At 40.2% G+C, this 19,392-nt stretch overlaps 2 protein-coding genes across 3 annotated transcripts in view; one reads left to right on the forward strand and one right to left on the reverse strand.

Annotated features, from left to right (window-relative positions):
- The window catches only part of STIL (STIL centriolar assembly protein), a 77,422-nt gene extending 74,429 nt beyond the window's left edge, over positions 1–2,993 (reverse strand). Inside the window, exon 1 of the mRNA XM_045035798.1 lies at positions 2,738–2,993. The gene's annotated coding sequence lies outside the window, so the exon portion shown is untranslated. The remainder of the gene's footprint in view (positions 1–2,737) is intronic.
- A 183-nt stretch (positions 2,994–3,176) lies between these two features.
- CMPK1 (cytidine/uridine monophosphate kinase 1) overlaps positions 3,177–19,392 on the forward strand; it is a 36,633-nt gene continuing 20,417 nt past the window's right edge. For both annotated transcript variants that reach the window (XM_023258663.2, XR_002744471.2), the window contains exon 1: positions 3,177–3,450. In XM_023258663.2, coding sequence (XP_023114431.2) covers positions 3,280–3,450 — 171 coding nt within the window. In that variant the 5' untranslated portion in view covers positions 3,177–3,279. The remainder of the gene's footprint in view (positions 3,451–19,392) is intronic.

Below are 19,392 nucleotides of genomic sequence, written 5' to 3' on the forward strand. Positions count from 1 at the left end.
GTAGGAAATTAGAAATGGGGAAAGAAGGGGAAGAGAGATAGGAATAAGTTAAAAAAAAAAAAGGTGAGAGAGGCGGGAGTGAAGGTAGAATGAGATGGGGAAGAGGCTGGAAATACTGGGTGAGGGAAGAGGAAAGGAGCAGTAGAGAGGAAAGAGGCTGGGGGGCAGCCAAACAGAGGCTATACCACCTTCTTTCCCTCCTGTTTGCTATCATTTTCCAACCCTCTGGTCATTCTGTCTTCAACAACTTAGTTCCTCTTTCATAGTTTCTCTGTTTACTCTAATGCTAATTCATGCAGACTGCTTGGATGACAAATCTAACACTTTGGCCACCCAGTTCTAACCACAGGGCATGCTTTCTGCTTCAGCCTTCCATTCTCATGGTCTCACCTTGTTTGGGCTCATCCTGGATTTCAACATCATCAAAAACTTACAATTTCCAATCCAAATATCAACTTGGCCAATTCCAAATATCCCACTCAGACCACCAGCATCTGTACTGCCTGTTCACTTGCTCAAGTACCCCGCTGCAGCCATTCTTCAACATCAGTGCTTCTAATGCCTTGGCCCCCTCCTCACTCCCCTCCACGTCCCCACTAGCAGCCCTAATATGCCATAATTGGCTTTCTGTATGTTTTTGATTCCATATATATCATCACAAACATTCTCTTGAAAATACCATCTTGGTCCTCTCTCCCTCTGTTGTACTTGCTTGGCAAAAATCCAACCCTGGATGACCTCAGGAATCTGTCTTCTCTCTGCCTGCACCTGAACAAACACCTTCAATGAGTTAAAATCCATGATCTCGGGGCGCCTGGGTGGCTCAGTCAGTTGAGTGCCTGACTCTCAGTTTCTGCTCAGGTCGGGATCTCACGGTTTGTGGGTTTCGAGCCCCGTGTCAGGCTCCGCACCAACAGTGCGGAGCCTGCTTGGGATGCTCTCTCTTTCTCTCTGTCTCTTTTTCAAAATAAATAAATAAACCAGGGCCTCTGGGTGGCTCAGTCTGTTAAGCATCTGACTTCAGCTCAGGTCATGATCTCACGCCTCGTGGGTTTGAACCCTACATCAGGCTCTGTGCTGACAGCTCAGAGCCTGGAGCCTGCTTCAGATTCTGCGTCTCCCTCTCACGCTGCCCCTCCCCACTCATGCTCTGTGTGTGTGTCTCTCTCTCAAAAATAAACTTAAAAAAATAATAAAATCCATGATCTCAAATACCAAGTGAGCTTTTAATATCGCTCAGAAGTCATACTGATTGGTTTTCTTTAGAAAACCAACTTTTCCATTCTCAAAAAAGTGTCTATTTCATATCTTCTCTCCTCAAACATCCTACTTCAAAATCTTTACCTTCATCTAATGTTGCCTTTTCTTTACTGAGAAAATAAAATTTTCAGACAGGAACTCTTCCTACCTTCAAACTTTCCTGAAACTGTGCCCTTCTTGCAATTCCTATTGCCAATTTATGTGTTTGTTTCTTAAGATCTTCTAAGTCATCTAAGGCCCTCCATGTGCCCCTTGAAACCCATCTGATTTTTCTTCTCAAGGGGTTACCTCTCTCCCTTTCTATCAAACCATTCCCAGGAACTTAAATACAAGGTCTAGTATAGCACTGCCCAATAGAACCTTTTTTTCTTTTAAAGTTTATTTATTTTAATTTTTTCAAAATGTTTATTTATTTTTGAGAGAGCCAGAGCACGAGCAGGGGAGGGGCAGAGGAAGAGGGAGACACAGAATCTGAAGCAGGTTCCAGATTCTGAGCTGTCAACACAGAGCCCGATATGGGGCTTGAACTCATGAACCATGAGATCATGACCTGAGCCAAAGTCGGATGCTTAACCAACTGAGCCCCCAGGCGTCCCTATTATATATTTAAATGTTTTATTTAATTTTTTGAGGGAGTGGCAAAGAGAGAGAGAGAGGTGACAGCAGTGAGTCCGGTGTGGAGCTCGAACTCACAAAATGTAAGATCATGAACTGAGCGGAAGTCCGAAGTCGGACACTCAACCAACAGAGGCACCCACGTGCCCCTTATTTACTTTGGAGAGACAGAGGGGAGAGAGAGAGAGAGAGAGAGAGAGAGAGAGAGAGAGAGAGAGAGAGAGAGAGAACAAAGGAGGGCAGAGACAGCGAGGGAGAGAATCCCAAGCAGGGTCCACATTGTTGGCGCAGAGCCGGATGAAGTGCTCCAACTCACCAACTGTGAGATCGTGACCTGAACTGAAATCAAGAGTCAGGCATTTGACAGACTGAGCCACCCAGGCACCCCTAGAACCTTTTGTAGTGGCTACATTCTGTATGTTCACTGTCCAATTCAATTGCCACTACCCCATGTGACCTTTGAGCACTTGAAATTTAGTGTGAACGAAAAACTTAATTTTGTTTTTAATATAATTAATTTAAATCGCCACATGTGGTTCATTCCTTGGACGCCTTTTCTTCTCCCTTAAGGTTTTTCTCTCACGCAGGCAGGCGAGAACTGGAGTTACAATTAAAGGGCTTCCCACTGCAGTTAGAATGTAACCCCAACTCCTTTCCATAACCAAAGGGCCTGAACGACCTGCCTGGGCCTGACCCCCCCACTTTCCATCCTGTGCCTCATTCCTACAACTCAGGTCTCTCTGGCTTTTTCCAACACAAGCCATTTTAGGGTTTTTTTGCACATGTTCTTCTTGTGAGAACTATCCCAGTCTTTACCTGCTTTCGCTCTTTCCTATGCCCTATGTCTTGGCTTAAATGTTACCTGACTACCGCCTCCAAATTGTATCCATCCTTTGTTATTCTTCCGCTTTTTTCCTTCAAAGCCTGTATCGCTATTTCTTTCTCCCTTCTTTTCTGTCATCTATCTATTCTTCCCTTGGCTTGTTCAGGTCGGCTGCCTCCGCACTGCAACTTAAACTCCTCGCAAACAGACAATAGGTTTTCTCTGTCGTGTGTCGCGTCGCACACTCCAGCACAGGCCTGTCCAGACAAGGCGCGCGATGGGGACCTGCGCACTGGACGAACTGCCTGCGGAGGGATGAATGAGCCGGCTGAGGGGCGGGGACTAGTAGGGGCGCGGGCCAGCACGGGCGTCGCCGGAGCGCAGCCGCCTAGAACGCACAGAGACACCGCCCCTTCCGGCCGCGGCGCGGACGCCTCGGCAGCCACGGCGGCGGGGCCGCGGCGGGCGCCGACTCGGCCCGCCCCCTTCCCCCCGCCCCGCCCCGCGCCGCCGCCGCCGGCCCGGCCGCTGTCAGCTCCCTCAGCGACCAAGACGGCCAAGACGCGGCTGAGACGCGGTGTATGCTGAGTCGCTGCGGCCGGAGGCTGCTGCACGTCCTGGGCCTTAGCTTCCCGCTGCTGACCTGCCGGCCGCTTTTCCTCTGGCCTCACCGCCTCATGAAACCGCTGGTCGTGTTCGTCCTCGGCGGTCCCGGGGCCGGCAAGGGGACCCAGTGCGCCCGCATCGTCGAGGTGAGGCCCGGGTAGCTGGCGCGCTCCCTGGGCTTGACCGGACGCCGGGTCGGCTTGTCCCGCAGCGTCTGGCGGTCCGCGCGCCTCCCCCTCCCGCCCCCCCCCCCCCCCGGCAGCCGCGGACTCAGCGGACTACTAGTCCCGGCGACCATCGCGTCGTCCGCGTGGCGGTAATCGAGGGTTCTGCGGTGCGCTGCCTGTCGGGACTCGTAGTCCACCTCCCCTCGCCGCGGCGGGGGGGGGGGTGCCCAGAAGGGAGGGGGACCGCTTGGGGTCGCTTTGTTCCTGCACCCCTCTCTCCTTAACGTTTTGGGGACCAATTTCATCCGGAGAGTGGGCTGGGAGGGGATCCGGGAGGATCAGCCTTCGGGGACCTCCGGCGCGCCGAGTTCAGTGTGTCACCGGTTATGGGGTGGGTGAAGGCGGGAGCGTGGATTTAGGTTAGAGGCGGTGTGCGCTCGCAGCTGTGTGGAAGGGGGACCGGTTTGTCTACTTGGCCCCTGCCCGCAAGCCCTCTAGAAACGCCAACATCTCAACTAACCTTACCGTGGTCTTAACCCTGGAAAGGAACCTCGGGGGACAGGGTGTTGCTTGAGGTAATAATCTGTGATCTGCCCGGAGCACTTTCCCGCTCTGTCAATGGCAGTACCGGCTCTGAGGCTCAGCCCAGATTCGTGTGGTCGGAAAAGCCGAGGAGCCGAGTCTGAGTTCAAGCTTCAACGTCTGGTCTCGCTGCCAACTCAGGCTTTGTCCTTGGCCAAGTCACTTCCTCTCTCCGAGTCTCAGTTGCGCCCTAGACCATAGGAGGCTGTGCACCCAGATTTAAACTCAATGTAAAATACCTCCTAACTCTAAAATTCTGTTACTTTTTTTGTTGTTGCTTCACGGCGTGTTAAGGTTACCGGTTCAGTTCTGTTAATTTTCGAATAGATAACGTGGTTAGTGACACTGTGAGGAGTAAGGCTTATTGAAGAATCTGGGGAATGATGTTGGGAGTGAAGAAAAACAGAGGGTATCTAGAAACAAGAGACGACCGGCAGAGCTGTAAAACACCCAAACAATCCCTGTGAAACTCGGTGACCACAAAAGTTTTGACCCAGAACTTATAAAATATTTCCCTCCTCTTTTCCAGAATATGGCTTATATTAGCTTTGGGCGTTCACTTCTCTCCTCTGTGTTCATACAATCCACTCCTGTCCTATATTTTATTCTCTAAAGAACATCTCTAAAGAAGATCGAATGGTAACATCTACTTCATTATGTTTTACAGCTGTCTTTATAATTATTGATCATTTTTAGAAATAAAGGTGGAACTATTTCAACCAAAAACATATTTTCTCCTTTTTTTTAAGATTTTTTTTTTTTTTTTGAGAGGGAGAGAAAACACGTGAGTGGGGGAGGGGCAGAGAGAGACTTCCAAGCAGTTTTGGTGCTGTGAGCACAGAGCCTCAGGCAGGGCCTGATCCCACAAATCATGAAATCATGACCTGAGCTGAAATCCTGTCCCATGCTTAACGGACTGAGCCACCTAAGTGCTCCCTCCCTATTTTTTGTTGGTTCTTTTAACTTTTTAAGACTAGTGGCGATTGGATGATTTCAGGTTTGGGTTTTTTGTTTTTTAAATATATGAAATGATTCTTACATGTATATAGCATGATAGGGGAAGGAGAAAAGACTTCAGAACCAGACACATATGGTTTCAAACCCTTTGTCATTTACTATTTCTTCTCTTCTCTTTCAAGATTTTTAAGTAATGTCTACACCCCACGCGGAACTCGAACTCTCACAACCCAGAGATCAGGAGCTGCCTGCTCTGTCTGCTTTACCAACTGAGCCAGCAGCCAAGTGTCCCCCCCCTCCCCCTCCCCCCCCCCCGGAAGTTGTTACTTTTGGCTGGCCCTCCTCTGTGAATAGAGAGGAATAATACATATCTGGTATGCTATTTCCAGATATTAAATGAGGTAAAATATCTGGCACACATAGATGTAAATAATTTTTTTCTACATTTTGACTTCCCGTTTGTAATTTATGAGATTGGTTATATTTACTTTGAAATAGTATTACTTTAAAAATTGGCTTACGGCTGCTATATTTGAATGCGTTTAAATATTTTGTTTCTGAATCATAACGTGGCTTTAAACATCCACATCCAAGCTAATAATAGTCAAATTACTCCACTGCTTTAAAAATAATCTACACATTCTGTAACTGGTATTTATTCTTTACTCTGTTCAGTAATGGCTAATAATATTTTAAACCTATTAATTATCAACTATAAATTTCCATAATTAAATGTTTCATAATATATTATTTTTTAATATTTTGGCAATTATATGAGCTTAAATTGTTTTAAACTGTCATCTTCTTTCATGAAAATAGTTGCCCTTGATTCCAGTTGCCGTAAACAATTAAGCTGATTTCTGCAAATTCCAAATAGTTTATAATTTAGCAATTGCTGTCTCCTAGCTGACTAAATTAAACAATGGGATGTCTAATGAGCAATTAAGGCAGAGGGCTTTTCTTTTCCTCTTTGTCTTTTGTATTTTGACCCAATATTTTATTTCATAGACAAACATAAGCTGAATCCTAAACAATTGTAATTTTGGGGACTAAGTTTTTTCTGTAAGGAAAGATTATACAAGTCAAGGTTAAATTCTCTATCTGTGATGCCAGTGCTAATTTAGCTCACAGGGTACCTGAAATGTGGCTGAAATACAATTTGAGGGGGTGAGTAATTATGTTGATTTCCAACTCAGGCTGCCAGAAGTACCTTTTTAGGTCTGGCTGCAGAATCAGAATATCTGGCCCTCCAGTGTCCTGGGGCATCACAATTAGTGATCAAGGCTGTAACTGGAGGGAAGCTGGTATATATGTATGTATGTATGTATGTATAATTTATTTATTACCTATCTGTCTCTTTCTTTTCTACCTCCTTTCCTCCCCCTCTTCCTTTCTTCTCTTCTTTCCTTCCTTTTTTCCAAACTTCCTTCCTTCCTTCCTTGAAGTGAATTCTATCTCTACTACTTATGCTCCCAGACCTTGAGGGAAGAAAAGGCAAATCTGATACAGTATCATCTGAAAGTGTTCTTAACTGAGAAGGAATGATCTGAGGGAGATTTAGGGGCTGACTTTGCCCATTTATTTGTACTGGTCTTCGTCAGTTTTATTTATTTATTTGTTTTTTATTTAAGTTTATTTATTTATTTTTGAGAGAGAGAGAGAGCGCGCGCATGTGTGAGCAGGGGAGGGGCAGGGAGAGAGAGAGAATCCCAAGCAGGTTTTGTGTTGTGCTGACGCTTAACTGACTGAGCCATCCAGGCACCCCTGTTTGATTTTCTAATTGTTTCTAACTCTGTGTCCTCTTGTACTCTCTTTGTTTTTGAAAATTGGATGTTTTCTAAATCATGCAATCCTTTCAGGGATACTTCTCCTTTTTTAATTTTTAAAATTAAGCTTTACTTATATTGCTTTGACCCAAGAAAAATTATGATGCCGTAACCTAAATTTGTCTTTCAAAATAACCCCAATTTTGCATGTGTTAGCCGGAAGGGATATTTTAACCTCTCTTTTAAAGGTGGTGGACATTTTGCTTACATAAACAAATTATGCTAAAGCTTATCTCCATGCCAAATTGCTTTCTCTAGTACCCTAAAAGGATTCTTATCATTTTCTGTTTTATAACTTTCTCCTGACCTGTATGGGGGAACTTATACTTTGTATGGTCCTCCTACCTACTATACTTAGAAATTTGGGGATGGTATTAAATTTAAACATGTAGAAATCAGAAAGTCGATTTTATTTATCTTTGTGTTTCCAGTGTGGAACATTGTGCTTGGCACTTAGTAAGGGGTTAATAAGTATTTGGTGGGGGGCGGGGGGAATGTTTTTTGAATCCGTTTTAGAGGACACTAATTTGTCCTAAGATGTAAAAAGTTTTAAGAATTTGGTCTTTAGGGGGCGCCCAAGTAGCAGTTAGCTCTCCCAATTTCAGGTCAGAAGTGCTTGAGACCTAACCCTGTCATATAAATATTTCTTATGTAACACTTCTGCTTACTCTCAGTGAATAAATGGTATGGTTGTGAAAATCTGCTGAGTATTCTAAAATATCCAAGCTCCTAATTCCAAATCCCCAAAGATTACCTCTCATAGAAGAATGATGATAGGATGATGCACTGGACAGTAAGCTTGTTTAAGAATAGGCCTTTCTCTCCTTTTGGTGGGATAGGGTAGAGTAAGAGATAGGTTTTTTGTTTTTCTGGTTTTTTTTTTAAAGAAAGTTTAAATCATCTATAAAAGACATAGTCCACAGTATTCTTGACTCTTCTGAAGTACCACCTTTTTATTAAAGGTGGTTGTAACTTAGAATTTTTTTATTTTTTATTTTTTTTTATTTATTTTTGGGACAGAGAGAGACAGAGCACGAACGGGGGAGGGGCAGAGAGAGAGGGAGACACAGAGTCGGAAACAGGCTCCAGGCTCCGAGCCATCGGCCCAGAGCCTGACGCGGGGCTCGAACTCACGGACCGCGAGATCGTGACCTGGCTGAAGTCGGACGCTTAACCGACTGCGCCACCCAGGCGCCCCGAGAATTTTTTTTTTTTTTAATAAGAACTTGGAGGAGGGGAGAATATATTGAGATATTACTGTCATTACTTTTCAAAACTTCCTTTTTTCCTCCTGCTTTGGTTTTCAGTTATAAAGACAATACTTACTTGGATGGGAAGAGTTAAATCTCCTCTAATTCTGATGTCACTCATATTAGCTAGTATTAACTGCTTCCCCATCTCTCTCAATATTCTTAGAAATAAAAATACCAATATATGTTTTTTACCTCTAGATGGGATTTTTCTGTTTTCTGCTGAATGTATCATGGATACATTTCAGGTCTTTACATACCTTTCAGGTCTTTACATATAGATTTAACCCATTCTTATTAGTAGCTGTAGAATATTCCATAAAATACATGTTCTATAGCATAATTGTACCATTCCCCTACTGATGGACATTCAGGATAGTCTGCAGGAATTGTTTTACTATTGCAAACAGTACTTCAGAAAACTTCCTTGTAAAAACAACAGCAAAAACAAACTTCCTTGTAAATATAACATTGCATATGGATACCATTATTTTTGTAAGTTAGGTCCCTAAAAGGATTGCTGAGTCAGAGGATATATGCATTTTTAATTTTAATTGATAATTCATTATCAGAATTCTTTTCAAAAACATAGTTATTACAATTCCATTAGCAGTGTATGATTCTTTATTAGCACTGGATAGTTATCAATTTAATTTTTGCAAATTTATAAATCTCCTTTCTAAAGTTTTTCTGAGTAAATTCCTTATTTTTTTCAAGATGTCCATAAAGAAGAAAAGGCATAATTTGAAAAATTTCCCTTGTCATTCATTCCAAAAACAGTTTTTTGTTTTTTTGTTTTTTTTTTGAGAGGTAGGTACTCTGATTGTTGCTGAAATGAATAAGGCTTAGATCCTGCTGTTGAGGGAAGTTTACAGTTTAGAGTGGAGTCAAGGAAGTTAATTGGTGACTACTACAGAATAGAGTGGTAAGTCCTATGATAGAAATAAACTAAATATACCATTAAATAAGGGACATTTCAATTTCAGTCCAGTGACTTCCCAGTGGGTCAGGGAAGTCTTCCCAGGAGAGGTGATAGCTCTGAACTCAATTCTTTTTTTTTTTTTTTTTTTTTTTTTTGAAATTTATTGTCAAATTGGTTTCCATTCTGAACTCAATTCTGAAGGGCCATAGGAAAGAAGCAGCTAGGAGATGTGGGGGAGTAGAGAGTACTTAAAGCCCTTGAATAAGGTAATTTGAGGTTTCATTTTTGAGAAAAGCCTAAGGAGAGTAAACCTATATGAGACTGACCCAGAATACATTTCCTGAATGTAGACTGTGTGTTCTGTCTATGGGGATATAGGCTTCTAGGGGCTTTCAATTTAGTGGAGATAGACACACACTAACAGAATTTTATGAGAAAAGATATGAAAAACTTTTGCAGATATTAAAGTTTAACATTAAATTGTTTTAAAATTGTTTCTCTTTTAGCTTTACCTTAACTGTATTGTAATGTTTTAAACAGTGGGGACCTGGTCTTTTACTCCTCCTGCAAGGCATTTGAAATGCCTGCTTACCCTTCAGATCTTAGCTTATACAGAGATTCCCAGATGTCCTCAGTTCATGGTGCCCTTAGTGTCTCAGTAATTTTTTCAAACCTAACCTGGTCCAAAAGAAATATCTAATAGTTGTATTTGTTAAGTAATTAGATCTGAACAATACTCAGGTATTTTCTAACAATTTGTGGTCCGTAGTTCCTGACTCACGGCTCCCACAAACCCTTGGAATTTCCCAAGTGTTGAGCATTACAGAAATGTTTCTTGTTGTGTTAATGAAGTGACTTTTGGACCCCACCTAAGGGCTGGAGCTGGTTGCCAGGAAAACCAACCAAGTCATCAGAGGGTTGGAACGTTCAGTCTCGCCCCTCCCTCTCCCCTCCAGGGAGAGGAGTGAGCCTGGATGTTTAATCACTTGCCAGTCACCAGTGATTTAATCAAACATGGCTATGCAAGAGGCTTCCAAAAAACCCCAAGGTCTGGTTTTAGAGAGCTTCTGGGTTGGTGAACACATGGAGATCCAGGGGGAGACATTCACCTGGAGAGGGCAGGGAAGCTCTATGCCCTTGTGCTGCATCTCTCTGGCTGTTCCTGAGTTGCTCCCTCTACAGTGAACTGATGATCTAGTAAGTAAAGTGTTTCTCTGAGTTTTGTGAGTTATTCTAGCAAATTAATCAAGCCCAAAGAGGGGACCGTGGGCCCTCTAATTTATAGTCAGTTGGTCAGAAGTACAGGCAATACCTTTGACTGCAGCTGGTGTCTGAAGTGGTGGTTGGGGGGGCAACCCCCTCGGACTGACCCTTTAACCTGTGGAAGATGACAATATCTCTGGGTAGATAGTGCCATACTTGAGAATTGAGAACACTCTGCTGTGTTTTTTGTTGTGTAAGGGAACCTACTCCTTAAGTTAGAATTGGGTCCAGGAACCACACAGACTCCCCCATTAGACCATTAAACTCCATAAGGGTGAGAACCCTGACTTTCTGATTTACTCTCATATGTTTAGTGCCCAGCACAACATCTGGCACAAATTGAACATGTAAGTAAATCTTGAAGCCATTCAGACCTGGGTTCCTGCCCCTTGGTGAGTTACTTAAATTTTTGGCTTTTTGAAAAGTTTCTTCCACTGAAAAATGGGATGTTAATCTACTTTTCAGGGTGATTGTGGAGATTAATCAAAAGAACCTGTGTAATGTCTGGCAGACTGCCTAATACGTATTATTACTTCATATATGTTAGCACCCCTCCCTCTGCCTATTCTGTATCCATAAATAGTCAATGAAGCAAATGTCTTGAGCAGTGTAAGTAGCAACATTTTGGGAGGCATTCTGAGTCATTTAGACTGAAGAAAAATTTAATTGAAAGGATATGAATAAGTATCAAAGTGATGATCTCAAGGTTCCTGAGATCCAGCCCTGCATTGGGCTCTGTGCTGACAGCTCAGAGCCTAAAGCCTGCTTCGGATTCTGTGTCTCCCTCTCTTTCTGCCTCTCCCCTGCTAGTGCTGGCACTGTCTCCGTGTGTGTGTGTGTGTGTGTGTGTGTGTGTGTCTGTCTGTGTGTCTGTGTCTCTGTTTCTGTCTTTCTCAAAAATAGATAAACATTAAAAATATATATATCAAAGTGTCATACCTATGAAGTATGTAGAGCTTAGGTTCTAGAGTCAGACTGCCCGGGTTTGATTTTCACCTAACACCTACTGTGTGTGTGACCTCAGCCAAGTCATTTAATCTCTCTATGCTTAAATTTCCTCATCTGTAAAATGGGAATAATGATACATAGTGTCTACCTCATAGGGGTGTTGTGGAGGTAATGAGCTAATATATGTAAAGTTCTTAGAGCAGTGCCTGGCACATGGTAAATCATATATAAATGTTAGCTGTTTGTACTATCATCTTTTTATGTGTTAATTTTACCTGTCCGCCTCCCCCCATCTACTTTCTTGAACTTGATTGAGATCCTGCCTCCTGCCCCATTTATTCCCTCCTACTTTTGTAGCTATACAGTCTGTTTTTAGTGTTTGCCCTAGAAACTTTAAGCATACATGTTATTTAACTTAAGTCTAATATTGATTAATATTTTTACTCTCCTCCCTCTAAACAATACAAACACCTTAGAATACATAACTCTATTTTCCATCCTCTTCTGTTTTCCAGGATTCAAATTGTATTTTGATTTTTTTAATCCCTACAAATGACTTGTTAACATTTTATAGCAATGATGTAATGTTTGTGTAGAATAACTTACATGTATACCAGCTTCTCTATTCACCAATTATTTTTGTACCTCAGAACTTCCTTCAGAGATAATTTTCCTTTTTAAAGTATATCCTTTAAAAGTTTCTTTATATGAGCTTATGGTTAGGAATTTTTGCTGTTTTCTCTGTATAGTGGGTTCTCTTTTCTAGTTCAGCCACTGAGGGTGTCATCCTTTAGGACATTCTTTACATGGAGCTCTTTGATCTGATCTCCAGTCCTATTTAGGCCTCAGTCTCTGTCTCTGTTCACCAGTTTGTGGGCCTTTAAATCCCATTGTGTCTGGCAGACACAACTCCAGCACTCACTCACTCACTCTGGATTTGTGCTTTCTTGATTTTTCTAAATCTGAGTTACTCCTTTAATTTTCTGCCAGCTCAGTTATGCATTAAAAAAGAATTTGTGGGGCATCTGGGTGGCTTAGTCTTGGTTAAGTGTCTTGACTTTGGCTCAGGTCATGATCTTGAGGCTCATGAGTTCGAGCCCTGCGTGGGACTTTGGGCTGACAGCTCAGAGCCTGGAGCCTGCTTTGGATTCTGTGTCTCCTCTCTCTGCCCCTCTTCTGGTCATGCTCTTTCTCTCTCTCTCTCAAAAATAAATAAACATTAAAAAAAGAATATGAATGATGCTTGGCTGGCTCAGTTGGTAGAGGATGCCACTCTTGACCTTGAGGTCGTGAGTTCGAGCCCCATGTTGGGTGTAGAGATTATTTAAGAAAATAAAGAAAAATGTTATTAAAAAATACTCCATTTGGGATGTTTGGCTGGCTTAATTGGTGTAGCATGGGCTCTTGATCTCAGGGTTATGAATTTGAGGCGCATGTTGGGTATAGAGATTACTTAAAAATAAAATCTTAAAAATAAAAGAATATATATACATATATATACATTTATATACCCATGTAGTTGGATATATATACATATATGGGTGTGTATATATATATAAATGTATTATATGTATACCCAACTAGTTGGATATATGTATATGTGTGTGTATTATATATATATAATATATATATATATATATTATATATATATATGTTCAGTTAAGAGACCAAGGGGGAGAGGACTGTAGTCCCCGAAGACCTCTCAGTCACAATTTCAACAGTTATCCTTCTGAATTTAAATTCAGAGAGTTTCAGAGAAGTTGCTCCAGTAGTGGGAGTTTTATTTATTTATTTTTAATTTTTTAACGTTTATTTATTTGGGTGAGAGAGAGAGAGAGAGACAGAGTGTGAGTGGGGGAGGGGCAGAGAGAGAGGGAGACACAGAATGTGAAGCAGACTCCAGGCTCTGAGCTGTCAGCACAGAGCCCCATGGGGTTCGAACTCAGGAACCATGAGATCAAGACCTGAGCCGAAGTCAGACGCTTAACTGACTGAGCCACCCACGTGCCCCTAGTAGTGGGAGTTTTAGATCAGGTAAGAGAGAAAGGGTGGAGATGGGGGATAACTGTCTCATTCTTTGTGTCATGTTGGCCTGATCACACTGACTCTTGTTAACCTTAAAGCTAATACTTTTAGCCCAGTTGCCTATGAAAATGTATTTACTCTGACATTTCTATTGCTTTAACCTGGCAAATCAAGAACATTTTTACAGACTAAACATGTGATAAGAGCACTTAGAATTTAATAGAGAACAGGTGTGATTGTACATACTGTTTGCTGACATTTTTTATGCTGCCTGGTAAATCTAACAAAACATTACTTTGGTAAAGGAAAAAGCACCAGTTGTTACCTACCATTGTCAGAAACTTTCATTTTGAGGGACTGGGTCCCATGAATCATGTTCCATGCCTGGTTTCCATCAGTCTTCTCCAGAAGACCCATGAGTTGGTTTTATTCATCATTAGAACATATGTTATATCAACAAACAAATATGCTTAACTTGGGGCTATACAAAATACTGCTTCCCTGCCCACTTTCTGTTTGGAACTTCCCTAGTGTGTTTGTCATGGGTGTATGCCATTAGTTTACCCTACAAGATTTACCTTTATAATTATGTATGATTTAGGTGGATAATAACATGAATTAATATTTTCTTGGTGTCTACAGGGAGTAAAGAGACAGCCCAGATGTTTGGATTATGTGATTGGGAACTGACTTACTAGCTAATTTAGGTTTTTAAATAGTGGAAAATTGTATCTGGCACTTAGTGATTATTGGGTGAGGCAAGTGGAAAGTGAAAACGGTAATGGTGTCAGAGTGGTAGTGGGATCATAAAGACAAGAATGAAGCAAATGAAGGAAAGATGGTTAGAATCTGGCTGGATGGTAGGTCAGACATGCCTGGCTGTTTGGTATGGATGAAGTTCTGATCTCATCTCTGTGCTAGGATACAACAAAATTATAAAGTACATCAACTTTGAGTTTCCTTTTTAATTTCTGCCAGCAGATTCTGTTATTTAAAGGCTGTAAGTACCTTCAAGGCAAAAGACTGTCTCCGTGTCTGTCACCTAGGAATTGCCTCAGATGCCCACTGTGGATTGATAGGAGACTTGGGTTCAAGTGCCAGTTTCCTCTCCACTAACTGGCAAGTCTGTTTATCTCAGTTTTCCCTCCTGTGAAAGGAGTGTAGAAGTAGGCAGTTTTGCCAACCTTAAAACAAATCTGTATCCTGAGACTTCAGTGTTAGCATGTAATCCAGTATAGTACAATCAGAGGCAAATTATCCAGTCACTACAAATATGTATACCTTCTTTGCTATTCTGTGCTTTATGAATGTGAGCACCAAGGAATTGTATTTAATAAATTCCTGCTGGATTTCATGTTTACATAGAGCTTCAGACTGGTAACAAAGAATGTGTGAAGTTGGGAAAAAGAATAGCTTTCTGAAATAGAATTTTGTATGCATTTTTAAAATTTTAAATATGTAAGAAATGGGATATTAGGACTAACTTTCTTACACTCTAGCATACTATTAGAAAGAATGTAGACTTTGAGGTCAGGTGTTAGTTTGAATCTCAGCCTACCACCTACAGCTACATTCGCTAACTTTTCTGATTCTGTATCTTCATTTGTAAAGCGATGATAATGCCAACTTAACTGGGTTGTTACAAAGATGAAATTATGCTTCTACAGTATTTAGCACAGTACATGACAATGTGTAAATGGTAACATTATTTTAAAAAAGATGTTTAGGAAAGAGATCGAAGAGTAATTTGGATAAAAGTAGTTTGGGGAAGCATTATATTCTCATTGTTTACTCTAACATAGGGAATGATTATACTAATCAGTTTATAGATTTTAGGAAATCTGGTATGGTATTTTAGAGTCTATTGAATATGAACTATTTTTGTACTTAGAGAAAATATTTAGAGTTAGCTTACATTGAAAAATCCTAGAAAGGGCACATAGACTTAAGGAAGTTTACAGCATAAATGCTGTCTATATTCAAAATAGGATATTAGTTGCCAAATGGAGCAAATGTCCTAATGATGGGTTAAGTATTGTAAGCTAACACTGTATATATACTTTAACTGTCTTATTAAGGATGAGCACACTTTTTATTTTGATTACCTTTTTTTTTCTGGGTACTTTTTTATTATACAAGTAGTATAGACACATTACACAAAATTTAGAAAATACAGGTATATAAAAAGAAGAGTATAAAAATTACCAGTAATCTTACCATCCAGAGAAAGCTACCATCAATCAATATTTTGGGGCGTATTCTTCCAGACTTTTTTTTTTTTTTTTTTTTTAAGTAGGCTCATGCTATCTGGAAACCGGCATTTCACTTGTCATATCACAAACATATTTCCATCTTAATGAATGTACTTTTACCATATAACCTATATAATTATATCATAGTGTATAGATTAGATACATTACATAATTAATTCCCTGTTTTGGAAATTTTGTGATTTTTCAGAAATTCTGTGTTTTTTAAAAAATAACTTCATTGAGATATAATTTACATACCAAACAATTCACCCATTTAAAGTGTGTAATTCAATGGTTTTGGTAATTACATCATTAATTTTTTTTAATTGTGGTAAAATATAAACTAAAATTTCTCATTTTAGCCATTTAAAATGTATAATTGAGTGGCATTAATTGCATTTGCAATGTTGTGGAGCCGTCATCACTTTCCTAAAACTTTTTTGATACACCGAACAGATATTGTACCACTTAGTCGTAATTCCCCATTCCTCCCTTTACCTCTAATCCGCTTTCTCCTCCTTTTATGAATTTCCCTATTTTAGGTTCTTCATACAAGAGGAATCATATTATTTGTCATTTTATGTCTGGCTTTTTCACTTACCATAATGCTTTCAAGGTTCGTCCATATTAGCATGTGTCAGAATTTTATTCCTTTTTATGGCTAATGTTTTCATAGTATGTATATGTCATATTTTATTTATCCATTTAGCTATTGTGGGACAAGGGCTGCTTCTGACTTTTGGTCCTTGTGAATAATGCTGCAGTGAACATTGGCATACAAACATCTGTTTGAGTCTCTGTTTTTAGTTTTTTTGGGCATATAGTTAGGAGTGTAATTGCTGGGTCATATGATAATTCTGTTTAACTTGTTGAGGAACTGCCAAACTGTTTTCCCCAGTGGCTGTACCATTTTATATTCCCATTAGCAATGTATAAGGGTTCTAGTTTCTTTATACCCTTACCAACACTTAATCATTTTTTGTTTGTTTAATTATAACTGTCCTACTGGTGTGAAGTGGTATCTCATTGTGGTTTTGATTTGCATTTCCCTAATGACTAATGTGGGCATCTTTCATGGACTTTTTGGTTATTTGTATATTTTTGGAGAAATGTCTATTCAAGTCCTTGACCCATTTTTAGTTAATTTTATTTTTTTTAAGTTTATTTATTTATTGAATTTTTTTTTTTTTTTTTTAGAAAGAGCATGAGCAAGGGAGAGGGGCAGAGAGAGGGGGAGAGAGAGAGAGAGAGAGAATGAATCCCAAGCAGGCTCCACACCCGGAGCGGAGCCTGACTTGGGGCTCAATCCCACGACCCCGGGATCATGACCTGAGCCGAAATCACCAGTTGGAAACTAAACCGACTGAACCATCCAGGCACCCGAAAAGTTTATTTTATTATTTTGAGAGAGAGAAAGAGAGTGTGCATTTAAGGTGCAGGTAGGGGCAGAGAGAGGGAGAGAGAATCTTAAGCTGGCTCCATGCTCATCATGGGGCTTGATACCACGGCCCTGGGATTACAACCTGTGCCCAAATCAAGAGTCGGGTGCTCAGCCAGCTGAGCCACCCAGGTGCCCCATCTTTTTATTATTGAGTTATAAAGTTGCTTATGCATTTTAGATAGAAGTCCCTTACCCAGATAAATGATTTGCAGATACTTCTCCCATCCTATGGGTTGTCTTTTAATTTTCTTGATAGTATCCTTGGAAACACAGTAGTTCTTAATTTTGATGAGGCCTTACACCCTGCACATTAGAACATACAGTCTGCTTTCTATTGCCTATGATGCAGAGATCAAAAGACTGATAAGTAAGTTAAAAACTAAAAAAGAAGATAACTGGTAAGTGTATGTCTTGTACCTGGGACTGAGAGTTGGGGATGAAGAAGAAGGGATAGTGGTGGATAGAAAAGAAGAGTGGGAATAACAAATTGTTATTACTTCCTTGACTGATTCTAGGCATGATTGTGTCCAAGTTAAGTCAGACTAGTGGGGTGGGTGAGAGAAGTTGCTCATTCTATAGAATGGTTGCCAGCTTTCTTCCTGTTGTATAGTGATGGCAGGAAAGAAAATTTGCCATAAAATTTCCCATAGGCTTACTACTGTTCCCCTTCTATGAAGAAGTTAGTCTCTGATCAAGAACGGAGGGTCTTTTATATTCTGCTCTATATTATAAAATGGATACAGGTATCTGTGGCCAGCATTAAATTCCAGGCTGGGCTAAGATTTGATGGCTGTGCCATAAAAAATGTGTATTCTTAGGGGTGCCTGGGTGGCTCAGTCGGTTAAGTGTCTGACTCTTGATTTCGGCTCATGTCATGATCTCAGGGTTCTTGAGCACTGATAGTGCGGAGCCTGCTTGGGATTCTCTCTCTCTCTGTCTGCCCCTCTCCCGCCTGTGCACGTGTGCCCTCTCTTTGTCTTAAAATAAATAAACTAAAAAAAGTATATTCTTAGACTGACTTTTATTGATTAATTGATTGATTGTTGGTGCACAATGATGTTACATTAGTTTCAGGTGTCCAGCATAGCGATTCAGCATCTATAGGTTATGCTATGCTCACCACAAGTATAGCCACCATCTGTCACTATTCAGTGCTATTACAATATTATTGACTATGTTCCCTATGCTTTATCTTTTATCCTCATAACTTATTTGTTCCATAACTGGAAGCCTGTGTCTCCTACTTCCCTTCACCCATTTTGCCCATCCTCCTTCCCTCTGGCAGTCATCAATTTATTTTCTGTATCTGGAGATCAGATTCTTCTTTTGCTTTGTTTATTCATTTGTTTTGCTGACTTTAATTTAATATTGAGCAAAATGTAATAAACTGAACTTTATACCCCCGAATTTTAAAAACATGCACTACCTTTTCAAGCCTAATAGTGGTTTTGCTTGCACTTTCTTCTATTAACAGATTGGTATATCAAAATGAAGATGGTTCTTTGTTGTCTAAGCAAGATTAATTATGTATAAGGAATCAATTGAGAGATATTGCTTGGCACAATAACAGTCTGAAAGTGCCCTGGAGACTAGAAGTAGTGTGAGTATGTTGTCTTTGCCATGAAGGTGTCCTTCCCAGAACAACTTGCTTATAGTTTTGAACCCTAGTGTCTAGAGTAGGGCTTCATTAAAATGTTTCCTTTTAAACCTTTGCTGATGTGCTTTTTGGATTCTTAACTGAGTGTTGTCTCTAAATTTCCATCTGTTTCTAGGCTATAAAACTGGACTGTTTTCTGTCTCCTATAACTCTTGACTTCATGCCCATGCAGTACGTTTTTGTGTTGCTATATTATACTTTTGTTTCTCCTTTGTTTAAGAAATGGGTCCCTTTCCAGGGAAGTTTTTGTTCAAACATTTGAATTGATTTTTGCTATTCTCTACAATGATTTAGTTTTAAATTTTAAGTAAGTTTTTGATTGCACAAGTCCTGTTTCTCTTTTTTCTTGAAATTAGATTTGTTTTTTTTTTTTTAACATAGGGATTTTTATCTTTAATGTGAGGCTACTTTGAATTTCATTTTGCTGTTTTGTTAGGATTTTATATTAATAAACATTTAAGTTATGAATTTTTCTTTGTGATATTTGCCATTTAGAAATGGGTGGTTAGTATATATGCTTTATGTAAAAGCATATGTATATATATATTAAATTAAAACTTTTAAAAGTTTATACATATATATGTACATTATAAAAGAGTCAAACATTTGAAAGTACGTAAAGTAAAAGTGAAAGTTCTCCTTAACCTCAGATTATGTAATCACATCAATTTTTTTGTGTGTGCCTTTCTTTTCCTTTTTTGATGTATCTATACACAGATACAATGCATGTGCACATATGTGCACACACATTGCCTATTGTTTTTGACTTGCATTTTTTTCCCTAACAGTGTATCTTGG

Source organism: Felis catus, chromosome C1 (genome assembly GCF_018350175.1).
Source record: "Felis catus isolate Fca126 chromosome C1, F.catus_Fca126_mat1.0, whole genome shotgun sequence".
In the NCBI taxonomy this organism is placed as follows: Eukaryota; Metazoa; Chordata; class Mammalia; order Carnivora; family Felidae; genus Felis; species Felis catus.